The following is a 20,760-nucleotide window of genomic DNA, read 5'->3' as shown; positions in this document are numbered from 1 at the left end:
GGCCCAGGTGACACCTAAACGATGCTCTGTGTGTGCTTCCTCCCAAGGTGACCCCCTCCGCGGGCAGCAAGCTGAAGCGACCCACCTTCCACTCCAGCCGAACCTCCCTGGCTGGGGACACCAGTAACAGCTCCTCACCAGTCTCTACAGGTGCCAAAACCAGTCGGGCAGGTAAGTTAGGTGCAAAGACCGAAAAATTCCTGCCGCTGCTCCTATTTGGCTGCTTAAATTGGCAGAGAAAGTATTAAATATTTGAGGAGTCCAGAATGAGTCGGAGAGGGTGATGCCCGCCGCTGTGTCCCTGCCTGGGACAGGGGATGCCACAGCGGTTTCGCAGTGCGAGGGCTTGCTGCTGCTTCGTTAAAAGCCGAGGAATTCATCGGTCCTGATGATGAAAGGCCTGTTCCAGGGGTGCTGGGCGGGTGGTTGAAAGCAGCCGCAGCGGTGCTGGGGATTTGGGTGCCGATCGGTCCGGGGAGGGGGAGGAAGGCTGCTGCTCCTCCTCCCCCTGCTCACAGCACTCTCGGCTCCCCTTGCAGATCCTAAAAAAACAACGGCCAGTCGTCCCACCAGCCGCGCCGGGAGCCGCACGGGGAGCCGGGCCAGCAGCCGGCGGGGAAGCGACGCCTCCGATTTTGACCTGCTGGAAACGCAGTCGGCGTGCTCGGACACTTCGGAGAGCAGCGTGGCCGGCGGGCAGGGCGGCTCGCGCCGGGGGATGGCCAAACCCTCCAAAATCCCAACCATGTCCAAGAAAACGACCACTGCCACCCCAAAAACTCCAGGCCCTAAAAGATAATACTGTACCCACGCCCTCCTGAAAGAAAGAAAACCCAACCTGTGTCCAGTTTTTAACCCTGCTACGTACATTGGATGTATATTTATTCTAAATGGGAGAAACTATATTGTTAAAAGTGTAAAAGAAAGTTGTGTTATGAAGCTGCCTTATTTGGGGTTTGTTTTTTTTTTCTTTTTTTTTTTTTTTTTTGTAAGTTACTATTTTCATGTGAATATTTATGTAGATAAAAATTGCCTCTCGGTGACCCCTGTTCAGAGAGGGGCCTGGAAAACTGAAATGTGGGAGAGAAAGAAAGAAAAAAAAAAAAGAAAAAAAAAGAAAAAGGAAAAAAAAGGAAGCAAAAAAGGTCAAGATGTGAAAGTGTAAAGAAAAACTAAAATATAAATAGGATTTCTGCGCGGTGCAGGGTGCAAACCTGCTTTATCTTTTAGGATTGTTTCCTAAATGCATCTTTATAAACTTAACTTGCTGTCTCAGCAAGGTAAATTATATTTAAAAGCAAAGACCTGAATCCTACAGTGTTCAAGGAACTCTCTTTTTGTAAATCACAGATACCTCAACCAGAGAAACATGAGGTGAGGGGACTTGGGGCTTATGTTTCCATTTTTTTAAAGCTATGTGGTTTTACCTGATGAAAGCGGAGTTTGACTGAATAAAATTTGCACACCCTACAGCGAAGGCCATGACAATTGCTGTCTTGAAAATACTGTCCCAATAACTTCGTTTTTAAAGAACAAACACATGGTGATGGGTTTGGGGAGGGGGTTCACGCTGAAGCTGGCCAGAGGAGAGCACGCTGGTAAGATTGCAGGTCTGGATCACTCAGATACATCCCTTAGCGGTGGTGGGTCCTACAAATTAGAGGATTCTTCTGGATTGATGGCCTAAGAGACCGACCCAAGATGTTCCTTACAGAATCGCTATTTATCTGCATCTCTTTTTCCTATTTATTATTTAACTGGTCATTCCACTTCCAACCAGGCTGAGATTGATGTGACCTCTGCTCCTAGAAGAAATCTGGACTTACACGCACAGTTGCTTGTCCTTGAAATGAGTCTCACCAGCACACTTGCTACAAGTCCTGTCTCGCTTTTGTACGCTACTTTTCTTTGTAATAAAATCAAACTGACCAAGTGACCAGGAGACGGGCCGGGGGAGAGGGCTCTCCAGAGTTCCTGTATTTATTAAATATTGTTCCTCTCCGGCTCTGACCGTGTTGCTGTGTGATTCTCTCAATTGGTTTAAATTGAGGCAAAACTGAAGCTCTACCAATGAATTGTTTAAAAACCAGACACATTTTTGTATTAAAATTGCTTGCGGTAATAAACAATCTTGCCTCCTACTTTATTCCACCGTGTTAACTTTTTAAGTGTGAGAGCTGGAGCTGTTTATCCCGTGCAGGGAGGCAACGGCTGTGCCAGCCACGGGGTGTCTGCACGCAGGTTTCCTCGCAGAACGGAGCAGGGAACCACCAGCCCCAAAATTAAAAGGTCTGGGTGGGTGCTGGCGAGGATGCTCCGTGGTGTGGTGGCGAGGTGGGTGCCCACCGGTGAGGGTAGCTGTTGGAGCGGGTGTTTGCCAGTAAGAGGGCGAGGTGTGTGCGTGGTGGGGTTGGGTGTGGGTGAGGTGGGTGCTCAGGGTGAGTACCCGTTGTGGGGGGGGGCGCCCATGGGGATGGGTGCCTGTGAGGGCGGATGCACAGGGTGGGTGCCCATGGGTTTGGGTGTCAATGGGGGTGGGTGCCCATGGGTTTGGGTGGCCATGAGTGCCCACGGGGGGGGTGGGGGTGCTCAAGGCTTTGGGTGCCCACGAGGGTGAGCGTCCCTAGGGATGGGTGCCCGTGGGTTCAGGTGTGTAGGGGTCTGAGTCCCCACGAGGGTGATCAGCATCCCTGGGGGGGGGGGCTGCCCACGGGCTCACGTGCCCAGCGATGCGCCCCGTTCCCCAGGGCCTCTGGGCGGGGAGGGCCGGGGCGTCCCGGAGCCGTGGCCGGGGCGGCGCCGCTGGTGGGACCGTCCCTTTCCCTCGCCCCGCCGGGACCGGGACCGGGACCGCACCGTGCGGGCGGGGGGTGGGGGGGGTGGGGGGTGCGGCCGCCCGGTCGGCGGCGGTGCCATGGGGCGCGGGGCGGCGGCGGGCCGGGGTCCTCTGGGTGCCCTGGCACTGCTCTGGGTGGCGGCGGTGCTCTGCCAGCTGGGCAGCGGCAGCGTCCTCCGTCGCCGCCTCCACGCCGCCGGTTTCCTCCAGCGGCGGCTCAGCGGCGGCGAACGGCGCGACGTGCAGCGGGAGATCCTGGCCGTGCTGGGGCTGCCCGGCCGGCCCCGGCCCCGGCCCCCCGCCGCCGCCCGCGCCCCCGCCGCCGCCGCGCCGCTCTTCATGCTCGATCTCTACCACGCCGTGGCCGGCGAGGAGGAGGCGGAGGAGGAGGAGGCGGCGGTGTCGCGACCGGTGCTTACCGGGCTCAGCACCCAGAGCCCCCCGCCCGGTAGCGTCGTCAGCCGCGCCGACACCGTTGTCAGCCTCGTCAATCTGGGTACGTGCGGCACCGGGGGGGACAGGAGCGTGCGGAGGCTCCAGGGGGGTGGGGGGGACACAGAGGAGCACCGGGAGGACCGGAGCCTGCGGGAGCACGGGGGGACCGGGGCGTGCGGTCAGGATCCGGGCGGCTTTGGCAGGACCGGGGAGACGGGGGAGGGGGGGACCGGAGGGACTGAAGCCCGCGGAGGGATCCAGGCGGCTTGGGCAGGACCGGAGCACACGAACGGACCGGGGGGGACCGGAGCAGCCCAGGCGCACAGACGGGACCGGAGCCTGCGGGCGGGGGGGGGGGGGGGGCACCGGGGGGGACCGGGGCGCACCGGCAGGACCCGGGGGCGGAGGCGGCCGCCGAGCCCCCGCACAGCGCAGCGGTCCCGGGGCTCTCGGGGTCGTCGCCCGCAGCGCCCGGGGGGGCACCGGGGGGCACCGGGAGCCGCGCACGGCGGGACGGGACGGGACGCACGGGGCTGCGGCGGCCGCACTGTCGGGGCTGGGCACGGCACGGAGCCCCGCTGCCAGCCCAGCCCGGGCTGCCGAACTGACCCCGACCCGAAGCTCGTCCTGGCTCAGCCCTTGCTGCAGGCAGGGGACCACAGCTGCTGTTCCGACGGCTCCGAGCATCCCTCGGTCCCGGGGGCGCGTCCCTGTTTCAGCAAAGCCTCTTGTGCACAGAGCTGAGCTCAATAACCATGGGAAAGCGGCCACGAGGGACACGGTGGCCATGGGGCTGCACCCAGGGTGCTGGGAGAGAGCCGCCGTGGTCCCTGGCAGGCTGCGCGGCACCTTGGCACGAAACCCAGCTCTGCTTAAAAAAAAATGGAGATGGAGATGGGGAAAGTCACGCAGTGAGGGTGTGCTGAGGGGCCAGTGGGCTGGGTCACCTCCGTGAGTTTGTCCCCAAGTTGCAATGAACTGAGCTGCTTCCCCTGAACGCTGTCTCCATCGTAATGCAGCGGAGAGAGGCTGGAAACCACCCTGGGATGAGATGGGCTCCTGCTCCTAGGAGCTGCGTTGCCCACCCTGCACTCCCCATTTCGGTGGGCACGCATGAACTGGTTGCAGAGTGAGCGGGACATGCAGGCAGGCCAGTAGCATTCTCGTGCCAGCAGCAGGGTGGACCAAATTACCCGCGGTGGGACACTGAATCACGGTTCAAAATAAAATCCTCAAGGTTGCTAATTATTGCTGGAATCCCGTCCAGCTGGTTACTGAGCAATGCCGGGCTCCAGCCACCAGCCTATTTCCAGGCGGTTGCGTGAGTGGCAGCAAAAGCAGAGCTATTTCCAGCCAGCATCAGTGGGGCCATGAGCACTCAAGGCGCGAGGGGTCCCCCCCACAAGGGCAGGCACCGGGGTGGCCTGGACCCAGCGGGATGTGTGGACCAGGAATTTGGATTCGCGGTTTTCCTTGCCTCTGCTCATTGCTTTAAGGGCTGTTCGGGTGTCCCTCTCCAGGCCAACCAGAACGCTTTTGGGGGAGCATCAGCAAAAGGCTGGGGGAACAAGGTGTGGGGCAGGGGGTATTAGTAGGCATGGAGCAGCACCCTGGCCCCTGAGCTGAAGACGTGGCTGGTGTCCTGGGCTGGGGGAATCCCTCCCCAGAGCAAGGCCAGATTTGGCTGCTGCCCTGTGGTGTGCCGAAGGGCGTGCAATGGGAAGTTGCCTCACCATGGAGCACCAGGGACCAGACAGGGCCCCTTTCTGCCCCGCACGGGATCCCCCACAGCCAATGCACAGAGCATGGGGAGAAACTCGCCCTGGAGACCCCAGGCAGGGAGGGCACCTGCACCCTCGGGAGGAGGTGAGGGAGGGCTGTGGCGGCATCTCCCAAGTCTTCTCCATCCATTCTTACATCCCCTGTGCCACATGTGGATGTAAAGAGGCCAGGGAGCTCCCTGGGACAGACCCTGCTGCTCTGGGCGGTGGTCAGGGGTGCCCATGGGTGCAGGCACCCAGCACCCACCTCCCACTAGAGTCCTTAGGGCTGTGGGGGCTCAGTATCCCAGGGAAGCTGAGACTGAGGGATGAAGCTACTGGGGCACCAAATCCCAGCTCCCCTCAGCACTCAACACACAAGCACCAAAAACTTCTTTAAAATGGCCAGGCTTGATGACAGCCAGGGTGGGCTGTTTGAGGGGGCTGGGGAGCCACCCGGGAGGCGTTGGTGCTGGCACAGGGGTGCTGGTGCCGCTCCCCTTCCCGGTGCTCCTGGAGCAGCCAGGAGAGTTGGGGAACACAGTTCCAGCCTTCAATTTGAATGGCTTTGATTTCTGTGGCTTCGTCAGCCCCTTCATGTTAATTAAATAAATTTTTGTGGGAGAAGGCTAGCTTTCATTTGCATGCATAATTTGCTGCACAATTGCCCTGATGGGACATGCAAATGGGGTAAGTCGATGCTCCATTGGGCACTTGGACCTCTTTGCTCCCAGCCACCCCGTGTAGCCCTGTGTGAGCGGGGCCAGAGCGCGGCTCCCAACGGCACACCTTTTTCCTGGGAAGGGGAAATGACAAACCTCCCCGGCACACAGACATGTCCTGGGTTGGGCAGGCAGAGCACCCTGCCTGCCTGCTGGCCTGGGCAGGTGGTGGGACCGGGGGCAGTGAGGGTCTCCAGGTGATGGGTGGCCACCAGGCACCTTTGGTTGGGTTTGGTGATGATGGTTCCACCCGTCCCATCCTGCTTGCTGCCCCTCGGCGTGAACATAAAACACTGACCCATTCTATTTCTGTGCGCTAACTGAAGGAGTCAGGTGGGTTGTATTTTTAAGCCTGGGGTAAGGATGGGCTTTGCGATTTCTTCTTGGCCAGGGCTGAGCCACCAGCCGTGAGTCACAGTTACACGCAGTGTATAATCACAGAGCAGAGAGGTTTGTAACGGGAAGGTGAGGCAGAGGATTGCAGTGCTGCAGCATGCCCGAGCCCCCCGCGACTGCCCGTCAGCACCACAACACACACATCCTCCCTTTCCCTGCCGGCGTCCGCCGCTGCTCCGGGATGCGGCCAGACTCCCCCCGCCGCAGCCAATTCGGATGAAGCGGTGGGGCAGCTCTGCCCGCGGCTGGACATCTTTCTGGCAAACCCCGGCTTCACTGGATTTGCTTCCCGGGGAGCGCTGGGGAAGGCAGGCAGGGCAGCGCTCGCTGCCACCTTTGCGAAAAAAATAGCTGCAGGGCCCCGGGCGCAGCAGGGAGCCATTAGTGCGGGGTGGGAGCTCACGCAACCCCTTTAATTTAGGCAGGGAGGTGGGGTGTGCTGCTCCGCTCCCCAGAGCATCCGGCAGAGCATCACCCGCTGCCAGCCTCCGTGCCCGTGCGGGTGCTCACCTTCGCCTCCACACAATTCCCACCGAAATCCAACCGCTGTCAGCGGCAGGGTCAGGATTTTCCCACTCCTGACTTCATTTTGCAGCCGTTTGCACCTTCACCTCTGGGCATCTGCAGCGGCTTCACCGGAAAACCCGGCACAGCTGAGAGACGTGGGAGCGTTTTCCAGCAGCACAGGACGAGCCCGTGCAGAGGTGTCGGTGCTCGTATGCACCTGCCGTGCATTTTAAGTAGGAAAAAACTTTGCAAATAAAAATCCCCGTGTGACACCGTGCTCTCGGTGCTCTGGGGGAGCGGGGGGGGCGCGAGCAGGAGCCAAGGCTGCCTCACAGCCACGTGCAGCTGGGGGTGCCCGATGCTGAGCCCCATGTCTGCACCTCCCGACGTTCATCTTGGGAGGATGGAGGAAGCACGTGTGAGTCGACGCAGGAGCCTGCCAGAGGCTCGGCGGCATTTCACGGTGCTTGGGATAACTCTTAAATGTCTCTCCGCTTCGGAAAGCCTCCGGAGCTTATTTTTTCCTGCTTGCAAGTGAAGGATACCATCTTCCTTGCATCTCCTTTAAACCTATTTTAGGATTCAGAGTACTTGATGTGGTTGAATATCCTGGCATTTCCTTTTAATTTAGTGTCTGAAATGATCATGGGGACCATCGGGAGCAGCCAGGACCAGTAATTACAAATGATGCGCAGTTTATAGAAGCAGAGAAAGTTTACAGTGAAAAAGTGTAGCTAAAAATAACCTGGGGAGCAGGACGAAGGGCAGGCAGCCCCGTCACCCCGTTTTGGGAAGAGATCGGGAGTGCGCTGGGGCTGGGAGACAGTGGGGCTTAACCTGGACGGAGCTGGGCATCCCCTGCCAGGGCTTGCATGGCCCCACAGCCATTTATATATGTATATCATATTTTTTTTTATTATTTTTGGGGAGGTTGGTGGGAGGACACAGCATAGTCGTGGCATTCGGCTTTGGGGAAAGATGCAGCGGGTCTTAGGGGCGAGACGGTAAATGCCAAAGGAGGGGGCAAGGAGAGCAAAGAGCTTGGGTTGGGTTTTTTTAGTGTGTCTCATCCGCAATCCGGATAATCCGCCCACAGATAATTGAGGGTTGGCGGTGTGGCTGAGTCAACCCGCCTCGAATCAATAGCAGGCTCCCAGGCACGACGGGCTCCCGGCCGGCCGGGGAGGGCCCATCGCCCCGCAAGCCCCCCCAGCACCAGCAGCATTTTAGCACCCACGTTGCTGCCTGGGTAAAGGGCGCTGGGTGCTTTCGGGATGCGACGTGCACTCCCCCACCGCAGAGCTGTAATTTTGCAGTCATCTCTAATTTTGCCAGAAAACACAGCGATATTAAACCTCCCCCAACCTGCTTATCATCAACGCGGGTTGCTGTTTGCTGAACGCCGTGCAGCCGGTCCCATCCCCATCGCCCTCCTGTGCTGCGATAACCCCGTGTCGGCACAGGAGAGGACGCTTCGCCCTCGGTCCTGCTCTTCCAAGGGGGTCCCCTCTTCTGCTCCACAAAACGGAGGAGAAAGCTGGGATTCCTCCTAGTCTCTCATCCCAAATACTAGGCAGCTTGCTGTTAAGTGCAGCTCATTTGGTTCATCAAGGTGCACAGCTAATTGCAGTTGCCTTTAGCGGTTCTCGTCCCCGGACAGGGTGTCCCAGTGCTGCAGCATCGCTTTGCCGAAGACACTCAGCCCATGAAGGTCGCGGTGGTTTCTGAGCCGGTATTTAATCTGGTTGGGTCTCACCTGATGCCAGGGAGCAAAGGGGAGACCCAAGTGACCCATGAAATACCCGGCTGACCGAAAATACCCAAGGAGACACCGCTCTGTACCTGGGTGTGCCCTGGACAGACTGCGGGACGTCTCACTGGGGGTTTATCAGTGGGGGAAAAAAAAAAAAAAAAAAAAAAGGATAGGATTCCTCTGGTTGTGTTTTGGGGGGATTTAAGGATTTTCCAAGAGCCATGAAACATCAACACCCTCAGCAGCATCTTTAGTGGCCCAGGAGCGTTAAACCATCAGCAATGGTCAGTGGAAGAAAGGGAAATGCAGAAAAGGGCCGGGGAGCCCCCGAGGGGCTGCAGCGGGGTTGGGGGGCCGCTGTGTCCCCCCCGAGAGGGTGCACGGGCCGAATCCAGCTCCCCGCAGCATCCTCCCGCCCGCAGCTGGCCGGCAGCCTCCCCGCGGGAGCAGGAAGCGCTCTCCGCATCCGCCCCTGCCCGCCTGGCCCTGGGCTCTTTTTATAACATAACTTGTGGTGAGCCCAGTAGCTGGAGGGAATGTGGGGGTTTTTAAAAAAAGAAAAAAAAGGAAAAAAATAATAAAAAAAAAATTCCACAGATGCATAATTTAAAATGTCATTTTGGAGAGATGCGCCACGCTGCTCCCCCCATACAAACGAGGACGGCAACTTTATGGTCTATTCAATTTGGACTAGTTTCTCTCCCCCCTCCCGGAATCAGTTAAAAATTGCATTTAAAACATGCGATTTTATTTATTTAATCATTTGTTTGTTTTATTTTTAAAAGTAAGCGCTGGGTCAGATTTGTTATGTTGCTTTTGTGCCTGAAGGAGGAGGAGCTTTAATCACTTTAATTATATTCAGTCATGGCAGCCTGGAATATTTTTAAAGAACAATTTGAAGAAAATAATTACATATTAGAGAAACTGTGTGGGGCTGCATTACAGTAAAGACAGACGGCAGTTTTTTCTTTATGGACTTAATAAAAAAAAAAACAAAACAGATTTTTTTTTCCTTTCCCAACATGCACTAGATTGCTGCAGAAAAGTAGGTATTTTCAGTTAAAAGCGAGGTTTTATTTTTACAGAGCAGTGACCTGACAATCCCCCACCCTCAGTCTCCCCTTGGCTGAAAAATCTTTACGTTCCAGCAGCCCAAAGCCTGCAGGGGAGAGGGGACTTGTGACGCCCCAGGCTGTCCGAATTTTGTCCCCTGAGCACCTGGTGCCAGAAAAGCTTGGGAAAACCCCGATTCCTGCTCCAGATAGTCCCGCTGCCCCCCAAAGCTTGGATTTTTGGGTGGGTTTTTCACCCTTTGGAGAAGTGCAAAGGGCTGCAGCCCCTAAATCGCAGCACAAGGGGCAGCTTCGCTGTGCTCCCACCATAGAGAAGCCTTCATGCTTTTAATTTTTTATTTATTTATTTTTAATTAATAATAAAGAAAGAGGTCTGGGAGGCTGCTGGGTTTACAGCAGAATAAAGCTGGGGGGGCTTGTGCCAAACCGGGGCCGGGGGGGCGGGGGTTGCATCAAGACTAAAACTCTCGGGAGAGGAGAGAGGGGAATTTGCAGCAGCCAAGAGCTCAGCGGGGTGAGGGGCCTGGAGCCAGTGGGGTCTGTCCCCAAATCGGGGGCAAATCGGGTCAGTGGGACTCGGGGAGCTGCAGGCTGATCAGGCTGTCGGGGTGGCCGGCAGCGTGGCGAGCACCCGGCATGGCCCTCCCTGACCCCTTTGCTCCACAGTCGAGCAGGACCGGGACATCTTCTCCCCGAAGCCGTACTGGAAGGAGTTCAGGTTCGACCTGACCCAGGTGCCCATGGGCGAGTCGGTGACGGCTGCCGAGTTTCGCATCTACAAGGCGCGGGGTGTCACCCGTCATGCCAACAACACCCTCCACGTCAGCATCTACGAGATCGCTGCCGAGCACTCCAACAGGTGAGGGCGTGGGGATGGGAGTAAGGTGGTGGAAACGGGGATGAGGATGGGGACGGGAATGAAGATGTTGGGGATGGAGACGGGGCTGGGGCCGCCGGTGAGCACCAGCCCTGGCATTTTCCCTTCCCACCACCATGCAAATGCCGAGGGACGCAGCACCGCTGCGCCAGCTGTTCCCACCGGGCAATGCCACACCCCAGCTTTTCGGCCGGGGCTGGGAGGATGCTTTTCCCAGGACAGCTGTCAGGGTGTCACCATCATGTCCGGCACAGCCGTAGGCACCGGGAGCCGCCATCCTGACTCTGCTGTGCCGGGACCTGTATGGACACAGGCACCAAGGAGTCATTTCCGTGAATTATTGCTGGTGCTGATGCCCTTTGGGTGCTATTACTCACCTGCTTCAGGTTTTTTTCCCCATTTCCACAGGGAGTCTGACCTGTTCCTGCTGGATGTCCAGGACCTGCGTGCTGGGACCGAGGGCTGGCTGGTGTTTGACGTCACAGCTGCCAGCAACCACTGGTTAGTGGATCGGAAATACAACCTGGGGCTGCGACTCTACGTGGAGACAGATGACGGTAAGCCTGCCTAACCCACCTGCAGCGTTTGGGGCCAAATCCCCAGGAACTGGAGTCCTCCTACCCCCTCATGGTGCCGCAGCGGGTGGGGGTTAGTGTGTGTTCGTCTGCTGCAATTTTAAATTTCCAGCTGCGATGGAGAACAGCGGGCGCCAGGAGTCGGCAGCTCTGGGTTTGCAGGCAAGCGCTGATGGCGAAGCCTCCCAAAGGCGTTAATGCTAATGGTGCGCCTGGTGTGGGCTGTAATAACGCCATTAGCACTTAATGAACTCCTTACCTGGAGGGATCCTCCCGTACCTGCCAGAGGATCAACCCTCTTCTCACCAAGGGGTCAAATCTGCTCCAAAGGTGCCATTTGCAGGTGCGCAGGTACACGAAGACCAGCTCCGCTCCCACGGGAGGAGAAATGGCAGCCGCTAACGCTCCGTCCATCCCCTTCCCTCCCAGCGCACCGAGCTTTCCTCCCCGGTGCCGATGGGAAAATCAGTCACTTGGGTCTCACTTGGTTTTAATCCTTGAATTGCTCTACGTGACCATGTGGTGGTGGCCGTGCAGGATGAGGCCGTATCACCTCTGTGAGCTGCCCATCATACACCCACCCAGGGGAGGTGGGGGGGAACAGCAGAGCAGGAGCCCTGGGGTGGTCTGGCCACTCAGGATGCCAAAACCACATCTTTCCACTGCAAATTTCCCATTTTTTTTTTTTCCTTGCTTTAACCGAATGAGTTCATTCTGAGAGCAAACCCACGCGTGGTCCCATCCCTGCAGGGCACAGCGTCGACCCGGGCTCGGCGGGGCTGCTGGGGCGCCGGGGGCCCCGATCCAAGCAGCCCTTCATGGTCACATTTTTCCGGGCGAGCCCCAGCCCTGCGCGTGTTACGCGGGCGGCCAAACCCCCGAGGAGGCGGCAGCCCAAGAAGACGAACGACCTCCCGCATCCAAACAAGCTGCCGGGAATTTTTGGTAAGAGCTTTGCAGGGCGAGACGCGATCCCTATGGACATCGCCGGGCTCTGCTGCTGCCACGATCGTGGGACCTTTTGTTAGTACCTGGTCCCAATTTTGGCCCAGAAATGCATCTCCAGGGCAAGTGGAGCAAAGAGCGCTGGGCTTTTAGGATTGGGGTCGTTTGCAGTTCGGGAGGTGCAGTGGCTCTGGGGTGGGCACCCTCGAGGTGACGGTTTTTCGTGGGGTTTGGGGAATACCTGAATATTGGACTTTTTTGCATCATTGCCCTCAGTTTTGAAGCCACCCTGGGAGGGCATCGCCCCGGGAGGGTGTCACGGCCCCGGGAGGCCGCTCAGGCAGGAGGGAAGTGAGACGCCGCAGCTCTCCCAAACTCATTTAGCTTGGGAAACCCTCGAAGCCAGTTCCACCATGAGCAGGGCTGGATTTAGCCCTTCCCAGGCTGAGTCCCCGTGTCCCAGCGTTGGAGCAATAAATTCCAGGCTGGTCTGAAGTTTCTTTTCCTTTCGTGCAGCCACGGAGGCTCCTCTTCCTTTGTTCTGGCCTAACCCCGATCGTCCGGGCTGTTCAATCCCACCCTTATGTGCTGCAGCCGGGGGGGGGTGAGGGGGTGGTCAGGACGCCGAGGGGCTGCTGCTGCCTGTTCCCTTCTTCCGCAGACGACGTCCAGGCTGCGGACGGGCGGCAGGTCTGCCGGCGCCACGAGCTCTACGTCAGCTTTCAGGACCTCGGTTGGCTGGTACTTATCTACCGGGAGAAGCGAATGCAAAAAAAACCCCCCATCGTTGCCCCCCCCCACCAGCTTCGCAGCAGCGCGGGGCAGCCAGGAGATGCCGCAGCCCCATCGCGGGAGCTGGGAAGGCAAACATGAACTGCCACAACCCCAAACCCCACCGGTGACCCTGAACAACTCATGGCTCTGTCCGAAAAATCAAAATAAACCCTTGCTGCTGGCACAGCCACGCGGGGAGGAGCCGGCTGGGTTGTTTGTGCAGGTGGGGGATGGATGAAGGGGTGCAGAAAGGGTGAAGCCCACGGCGTAACCAGTGTAAATTTTTTTTTCTTTTTTTTCTTTTTTCTTCAGGACTGGGTGATCGCCCCGCAGGGATACTCAGCCTACTACTGCGAGGGGGAGTGCGCCTTCCCCCTGGACTCCTGCATGAACGCCACCAACCACGCCATCCTGCAGTCCCTGGTCGGTGCAACCCGCGATGGCAGCTCCGGGGGGGGACGCTGGGGGTTCTGGGGGAGCAGTCGGAGCCCAGCAGGTCCCGATGGAGAGCTGGATTTGGGGTTGAGCAGCCTGTGTTTGGGAGTGCTTAGGTCAGAGGGTGCAGATTAGCTCCAGCTCCCAGTGCAGTGTCGGTGGGTGCGTGCACATCTGGGTGGGTGCTCCCCTGTCAGCTGGCGGGGAAGGGCATCGTGTCGCCCTTGCATCCTCCTCACCAGCCGTGCGTGAGGGTTTGGTCTGAGGTCCCACAAAGCACCCAAATGTTGGGCTCAGCATATTCCAAGCAGGAAGGCTTTAATGCCCCGTTTTTCCCAAACCCACCCTGCATCCCAGCCGGTGCTTTAATTTCTGGAATTTCCTGCCCTGTGAGTGTTTGATTTCCCAATGGCAGAGTCACACCGGCTCCGGTGTTCGCAGTTAATTACAGGGAGCGCCGAGTCCTCCGCTGAGCCTTTGAAGGTGTCGCCTGGTGGGGTTTAATTTTTGCATTAACGAAGCTGCCAGAGGCCCCATCCAGGGCTGGGCACGATCCCGGCAGCAGCAGGGAGGGGTCCCCTTCCCCCTTACACCCACCCATCGCCCCCTAAACCCAACATTTTTCCCAAAACAGAGCCGTTTGGGCAGGATGTGAATCACCTGGCGCCCGGATCCAGCCCTTCTGGGAAGCGCCAGGGCAAACGCGGCCGGGGAAGCTGTGCCAGCCCCGGCTGATGCTGCAAATAGCAGGGTTTGACAGCAAAAACACCGGACTTCCGAACTGGGAGAGCTCGGCTGCCCCTGCAATAAATTAATCGCACATGTCGGGTAAAGGCAGCAAGGGCTGCGTGCGTCCGGCAGCCTGTGAACCTCCCAGCTTACACTGTACGGCAAATTACTGGGATAACGCGTGTCCCGAGCAGGGGATGAATGAGCAGGAGAGTCGCGTTCAGAAAGGTGTTGTGTACTTCAGATTTTAGTGCAATATGTTAAATTTGGGGCGGCGCTGAGCCCCGAAGGAAAAATCTCTATTGCAACAGCATCTGGCACCCCCCACCCACGCAGCGGTGAAACCTGCGCTGCACTGATTATTTTATTTTTTCAGTCATTTGCCTATTTACAGTGAGAAAAGGGTCCAGAAATCCCAAATTAATGAAGGGGCTGCCTGGCCCACGCAGTGCCACGAGCCCTGATCCAATATAAACTGCAGCAAGGACTGCCCAGAGTTTAGAATAAATATTTTTCCAAAAAGCTGGAAATAATCTCCCCATTCACCCAGGCTTTTTTGCAGTTAAGAGCTGGTTTGATGTTGTTTTTTTCTTTTACTTCTGCCTGGAGCCGCGTTTGCCGACGCTCACGGGCTCCATCCGTCCCCCAGGTCCACCTGATGAAGCCCGAGGCCGTGCCCAAGGCGTGCTGTGCCCCCACGAAGCTCAGCGCCACCTCCGTCCTCTACTACGACAGCAACAACAACGTCATCCTCAAGAAACACCGCAACATGGTGGTGAAATCGTGCGGCTGCCACTGACGGCCGGATCCCGTCCCTGAACGTCCCGTCCCATCTCCACCGGAGAAATGTGACACTGGGGTTCTGCCGCGTGTGTGGAAAAGGAGTTTCATCATAGCAAAGTCCATTAATAATAATAAATAATAAAAATAAATCCCTCCCACCCCTTCCTAGAAGTGGATGTAAATAATATAAAACTTTTATTCTCGTACGACATTTAATGAGACACAGACATATATATACATATAGGAAAGAGAGGCTTTGCGGCTGGTTACGTGTCTGTTTTGTTCGCGGGCGCTGTGTTTTCCCCTGGCGCTGCTGGCTCACAGGCTGCTGCCGTCTCCGGTGTTCGCAGAGGCAGTTTGGGCTGAAGGGTAGTTAGGACGAGGGAGGCAGCATCTGAGTTGCTCTGGGATTGAGCTGTTTCTAGCCATGTATGTCTAACTCACTCACCTCTAACCAGCGCTTTTAATTCCCTTAATGAAAACACCGTCAGCTAATTAAGTAGCTGGCTGACTAACCCGCTCCTGTTTACTTAAAGTTCACAAAACTCAGCCGGTTGGAAAAAAAAAAAGTAAAAATCCATATTGAGCTAAGACACTGTTATAAAATAAACGCCTAGTTTGGAAAGTAAACACCTAATTTCTCTTGCTGTTTGTTTTTTAATAAATGTCACGGCACAGCAGCGCTCTGTTCGGTTGATGGGATTTCGCAATGAAAAAAATACTCAGGATTGGCTAAAATTGTACCTATTTGCTTGAAAATAAACCCCGCCAAAGCGCTGTGATGCAAGGTTTGGGTCAGACTGTGTCTCCCTGCTGGGAGAGCAGCTGTGTTCACCAGTGGATGCTTCCTGTGGATTCACAACAGCCCCAGGCAGCTTCCCTGGGCTATTTGCACTTATTTAACTTATTTATTTGCTCTGATTTTAAAAGGAAAGGGCCTGGGCTGTTTTGCAGCTCGGGCACCCAGGGAACCTTGTGTCACTGAACAAATAATGAACCCGGCTTAGCCAAATACAAAGGAAAAAAATCCCAATAAACCCACCAAAGTAAGAAGGACCTACTCCCTGCCAATGCCTGGCTTCCTGAGAAAAGGTCTTGCCTCTTTAGAAAGATTTAATTTACCAATTCCACACAAAATACAGCTCAGGATGTGATCGTGGCTTCATGCGACGTGGTGCCTTCTGCAGAGAGAAGGCCCACGGCTTCCACCGACTCCATCGAGCAAGGGTGCTCTCTGCTTCAGGTGTTGCTGAAGATTTCTGCAAGGTCTGTCTTCAAAAATTTGAGACTTAAACAACAAAAAGAAGGGAGCCAGGAAGGGAAATGCTGGGTTGGTTTGTCTGTTTGTCAGGTATCACCTCCGAGCACCTGTATCCTACCTTGTCCCAGCTGTAGGGCAATGCACGACCCCCAAAGTGTGGGAAATCAGCAAGTGAATAAAAGCAACCCGGTGTTTATTATGCAAAAGCAACACCCCTGATCTGTGAGCGGCTGCATTGGTGAAACTTAAAATCCCCAATTGCACAAGCTCTTAAAAATATCCCCTAAACCCCAACCTTCGTCTCTGCCCTGACAGCCCCAGCCCTCCTGCGAACACCTGCACAAACTCAGAATTACACATCCCTTCCTCCCCGCAAACATGCATTCCGAGAAGTACCCAGTGCTGTAATTTCATAGGAAACCCCAAATCAATCACTTTCCAACGATGTGGTTACCTTCACGGGGCACAGCCAGAGCTACCCACCAATGGGAACTATAAAGGTACGCATCTATCCCACTCTGCAAACCAGAGTTTGGAAATTAAACCCCTTCCTACAGCATCATCGCTTTTTTTTCCTTTATTATCACCCAAAGGGTTTCTTCATTTCCTGGTGCTTCTCATCCTGATCTTCTTCTCCCACTTACACATCCCAGTGAATGCCCTCCTGCTCGATGGAGATGGGAGTCAGACCAGGCTGGATTCCCAGCCAGGGACCTGCCTCCCTCTGCTGATGGGAAAGGACACTACAGAGCCAGGGACCGGCCAGAACCACCTCCACGAGATCCTGCTGCTGGAACAGGCAGCGCGACACATTCAGCTCCGTTTTTCTTACCCTGGCACGGGCAACTTCCCCCAGAGCCAGGATTTAGGCACCGGATTTGAGAAGATGAGAGCAAACGCAAAAAAAGCATCTTTGCTTAAAAGCAAACACCATCCTCACCCGGTGAAGATTCAACGGCCAGGGGTAGGTCCTCTGTATTTTTAAAACTAGGTTTTATTTTTAGTAAATCCAAAGCCTTTCCCAAACACAGCAGCAGAACCAGCCCTGCCCCGCTCGGGGCAGCACAGGATGGCGCAGGCTGAACAGCGATTTATCCTCGGGTGGGTCGGACCCCCTGCAGAGCTGTCCACAGGCACGTTCGCACCAAGCTTTGTAGGAAAATGTTGACAGAAGCCGCGGGAGCTGGGCACTGCCGGGGGGGGGTTGCAGGGCTGTCCCACCCCAGGTGGTTCCCCGGCCCCTCCTGGCCAGGCTCCCCCCCATCCAGCCCCTTCCAAGAGCTGAGCTCACGGGCACTCCCCGCAGTCCGAGATAATCACCTTCTGCTTCGGTTTCCCGTCTTTGCTGCCCTGAGCCTTTGAGAAAAGAGCAGCAGGAATTAAAGGCACGAAGTCCAAGGGCAGGAAGGAGGTGGGCTCTGCCCCAACCACCCCGCTGCCAGCATCTACCTCAATCTGCCGCACCACGTCCATGCCCTCCGTCACCTCACCGAACACCACGTGCTTCCCGTCCAGCCAGTCTGTTTTGTCGCAAGTGATGAAGAACTGGGAGCCGTTGGTGTTTGGGCCTGAGTTTGCCATCGATAACAGCCCTGTGATCAAAAAGTGTTGTGTTATGGCTGGGGAGGGAGTGATGAGCTCCAGCACGAGCTTCTACTTCGACCCAAACCCAGTCCCATGCTCTGCAAAGCGCTGCCGGTTTTAGGAGAGCCTCTGAATATTAAATGCCATAGAAACTGGTGGAAACCAATTACGCTGAGAGAAAAGCAACTGCAAGCGTGAAAGATGGAATGGGGTAGAGACTGCTCATCTTTAGTTGCACTAATAGAAAAGCTGTTTGTATGGAGATAAACCTGCTGGCTTTTCGCTGCTTTTCATAGTCATGCTGTGACTTTCCTCCTTTAAAAATCAAACAGGAAAGCAGCTTCAAAATGCTTTCTCCATTCTGTAACACTGGAAATTAACAGCACGTGGATGGAAAGAGAACGATGCACTTCTGCTTGCTAATACACGATGGTCTGACCGTGACAGATTACACCATGGCAGAAGCATTTGGCCAACACAGATTATAATTCAGGGTGACTACTATCAACGTGGTCCAGGTAAAAACAGCCCCTAAATGATGTTGAGACATTTTGCTCTCCAGCCCCAGCAGGGAGTTGGTCCTACCTGGCCCTGTGTGTTTGAGAATGAAGTTTTCATCATCAAATTTCTTCCCATAGATGGATTTGCCTCCGGTGCCGTTATGGTTGGTGAAGTCACCAGCCTGGCACATGAACTGGGGGATGATGCGGTGGAAGCTGCTCCCTTTGAAGCCGAAGCCTTTCTCGTGGGTGCAGAGGCAGCGGAAATTCTCTGTTCAGGGGCAAGGGGAGAGAGGTGAGAGCTGTGTCACAGCTGGAAGCCACCACGCTGGGGAGGCTGACCCTCTCCTCACCTACGGTCATGGGCACCACGTCTGAGCGCAGGAGGATCTGCAGCCGCCCTGCAGGTTTATTTCCAATCTTGATGTCCATGTAAACCTGAGGGTTGGCCCGGGATTTCTTGGCAGGAGGCTCGCCCTGGGCAGGAAAAGAAAAAAGCAAGTTGAGATGACATTCCTCTGCTCTGCCTCCAGAGACAGCTGGGCTTGCACTCTCAGCCTTTGGGACAGCAGGGATACAGATGGCTCCAGTTGTTTTTCCTACCTCCTGCACCTCTGGTTTGGGGGCCTCTGCTCCTGCCTCCTCTGTGCTCTCCTCCAGCGTCTTCCCTGAAAACTTCTTCAGCCAGTCATCATCTGACCAGACTGCAACGGCAAAAGGAAGGGTCAGAGCACAGGAACCGAAGGGCCAGGTGTGAGGAAGCATGCAGCTGCACAGGTCAGGGCACAGCACGGCACTGGCAGCAGGATTGCACCCAAGGCATGGGATCACTCAGCTGGCAGCAGCCTGCCCCAAAAGACACAGGATGCAGGGAAACAAGGGGCAAAGTCATCTCTTCTTCCTCCCAGACGCACGACGCATCACTGGGCAGGGCAAGCGTGTTCCTGTTTGCTGCAACTACCCCTACGCAGCACAACTGCTTTTACAGATGTGGCCAGATCTGTGGGTAATTTTGCCTGGCACGTGTGTGTGTGCTGTGCCCCCTGTCAGAGGACGTGAAGGCAATTAGAAATGCAGCCAAGAGTGTTTCTGTCCAAGGAATTGAGGAGTATTTTTGATTATTTGGTTATTAAGTTATTTGGTTATTAGGATGCTGCGCAGATCCTTGAGATCCCCAAATGGGAGGCAGAGCAGAGGTCTCGGCCTCAGGGTCCGGGACAGCAGAAAGGCTGATGCACGAAGCTCTGAACATCCGCGGGGATGCTCCCCACTCCCAGGCACCAACTCACCAGGCCTGGATGATCCTTCTTTAATTCGCATTGGTTTGGCCAAGTTCACACGAATTGTCCTGCCAAAGAGCTCAGATTCGTTCTGCAGAGGGGAAAAAGCACAACAAAACCCACCAAAAGGTAAAAAAATCACCGTGCCCCCCAAATCCCTGCAGAGGTCAGAGAAGAACAGAGCTTGCTCTCTCTATGTAGCCCACAGCACATAGGGCCTCACTCTGTGCTACTGGGAAGACGGCAAAGCCACACGTCTCCATGGGACAGCGGGAACAGGGTCCGTACCATGTTGTCAATAGCTGCTGCTGCATCCTGCCAAGAAAGCCAAAGAAAATCATTATTATCATTTCTTCTCTCTCTGCCTTTAAAAATGAGGCTCAGCATATACGTGCCCCAGTGTTTCGTTGCAAAAAAGATTGCCAAAGGACAGTTTTCCTAAACCTCTTCTACCCCGGGGTTGTAAAAACTGATGGATCTTGCAAGAGCCATATCTAAACCAGTATCTGGGGCTCCTTTTCCCACAACCCATCCAGTAAACTCATTTTACGTACAGTGCTTTATCACTTACACCAGTATTTGAGAGAGGAGGAGAGATCTGGTGTATGAAGCCCAGGACAGATTATAAGATGGTGAATATACAACAGCCAGTGCTGCCCACGAAGGCAGGAACCCCCCCGCTGCTGCTGAGCTCCAAGAACAGCAGGACAGCAGTTTGCGCCAGCAGTGGCCGTGCTTCAGCCCAAAAAAAAAAAAAAATGGGAAAAGCGGGAACTCGAGAGGCAGCACAGCAGGTCCCGCTGCTGGGGAAGACCCGAGGCTGAGGCAGGTAACCCCCGCCTGCCTCCATCAACCGCAACGCCGCTGTCCTGGCGGGAAGAGGATCCAGCCCAAAAACGCCAAGGGAGGAAGAGGAGGGTCCAAGCAGCTCAGGTATTTGCCCCTTTCTCACCTCAGCCAGCTCAAACTCGATGAAGGCGAACCCCCGGTGCTTTTCTGGAGAGGGAGGGAAGCACAGCGGTCACGGGCAGCAGGCACACCGGTCCCACGGCGACCCAGCAGCGGTTGGGTCCCGTCCGCGCCCGGGGAAAACCGCCCGGGAGAGCTCGCTCCCACCTTAACCGAGGGGATGCCCCGACGGGCCGCAGCGTCCCCCGGCCGGGACCCGCCCCCGCCCCCGGCCGGGACCCGCCGCCCCGGGCCACGCACCCGTCTCGTAGTCCAGCGGGATCTGGATGTCGGTGATGTCCCCGAAGGGGATGAAGGCGGCGTGCAGCACCTTCTCGTCCACCTCCTCCGCCAGCCCGCCTGCGGGGCGGACAGCGGTCACCGCCTGCGGCCCCCGGCCCCGCTCGGGGACGCCCCCGGCCCCGGCACTCACCCACGTACAGCACCCGCTTGGTGGCGGCCATCTTCCCTCCGCCCGCCCCGCCCCGGAACCGCGCGCTGGCCCCGCCCCGCCGCGGGAAAGGGCAGGGCGCTGCTTCCACCCACGGGCCGCCAGCGTCCGGTGCGTTCCCAGCCTCAGTCCCCCC

General features: G+C 56.4%; 3 protein-coding genes across 37 annotated transcripts in view; 2 read left to right on the top strand and 1 right to left on the bottom strand.

Moving 5' to 3' along the window:
* MACF1 (microtubule actin crosslinking factor 1) overlaps positions 1-2,141 on the top strand; it is a 144,171-nt gene extending 142,030 nt beyond the window's left edge. For all 35 annotated transcript variants that reach the window (XM_054802247.1, XM_054802259.1, XM_054802235.1 and 32 more), the window contains 2 exons: positions 48-171; positions 540-2,141. In XM_054802247.1, coding sequence (XP_054658222.1) covers positions 48-171; positions 540-799 — 384 coding nt within the window. In that variant the 3' untranslated portion in view covers positions 800-2,141. The remainder of the gene's footprint in view (positions 1-47; positions 172-539) is intronic.
* A 756-nt stretch (positions 2,142-2,897) lies between these two features.
* On the top strand, positions 2,898-16,334 carry BMP8A (bone morphogenetic protein 8a). Its single transcript, XM_054802263.1, has 7 exons — positions 2,898-3,332; positions 10,149-10,341; positions 10,768-10,916; positions 11,685-11,879; positions 12,541-12,620; positions 12,966-13,076; positions 14,467-16,334. Exons 1-7 carry the CDS (start codon positions 2,915-2,917, stop codon positions 14,614-14,616), a joined length of 1,296 nt encoding a protein of 431 aa, XP_054658238.1. The 5' UTR covers positions 2,898-2,914; the 3' UTR covers positions 14,617-16,334.
* A 503-nt stretch (positions 16,335-16,837) lies between these two features.
* On the bottom strand, positions 16,838-20,676 carry PPIE (peptidylprolyl isomerase E). Its single transcript, XM_054802264.1, has 10 exons — positions 20,607-20,676; positions 20,435-20,533; positions 20,178-20,221; positions 19,514-19,540; positions 19,235-19,316; positions 18,549-18,649; positions 18,299-18,422; positions 18,031-18,216; positions 17,311-17,453; positions 16,838-17,217 (listed from the first exon to the last, which is right to left on the bottom strand). Exons 1-10 carry the CDS (start codon positions 20,635-20,637, stop codon positions 17,149-17,151), a joined length of 906 nt encoding a protein of 301 aa, XP_054658239.1. The 5' UTR covers positions 20,638-20,676; the 3' UTR covers positions 16,838-17,148.
* Positions 20,677-20,760: the final 84 nt, after the last annotated feature.

The sequence above is a fragment of the Grus americana genome, chromosome 23, assembly GCF_028858705.1.
Source record: "Grus americana isolate bGruAme1 chromosome 23, bGruAme1.mat, whole genome shotgun sequence".
Classification (NCBI taxonomy): Eukaryota; Metazoa; Chordata; class Aves; order Gruiformes; family Gruidae; genus Grus; species Grus americana.
Note: the sequence above shows the minus strand (reverse complement) of the source record. Positions and strands in the feature narration are given on the sequence as shown.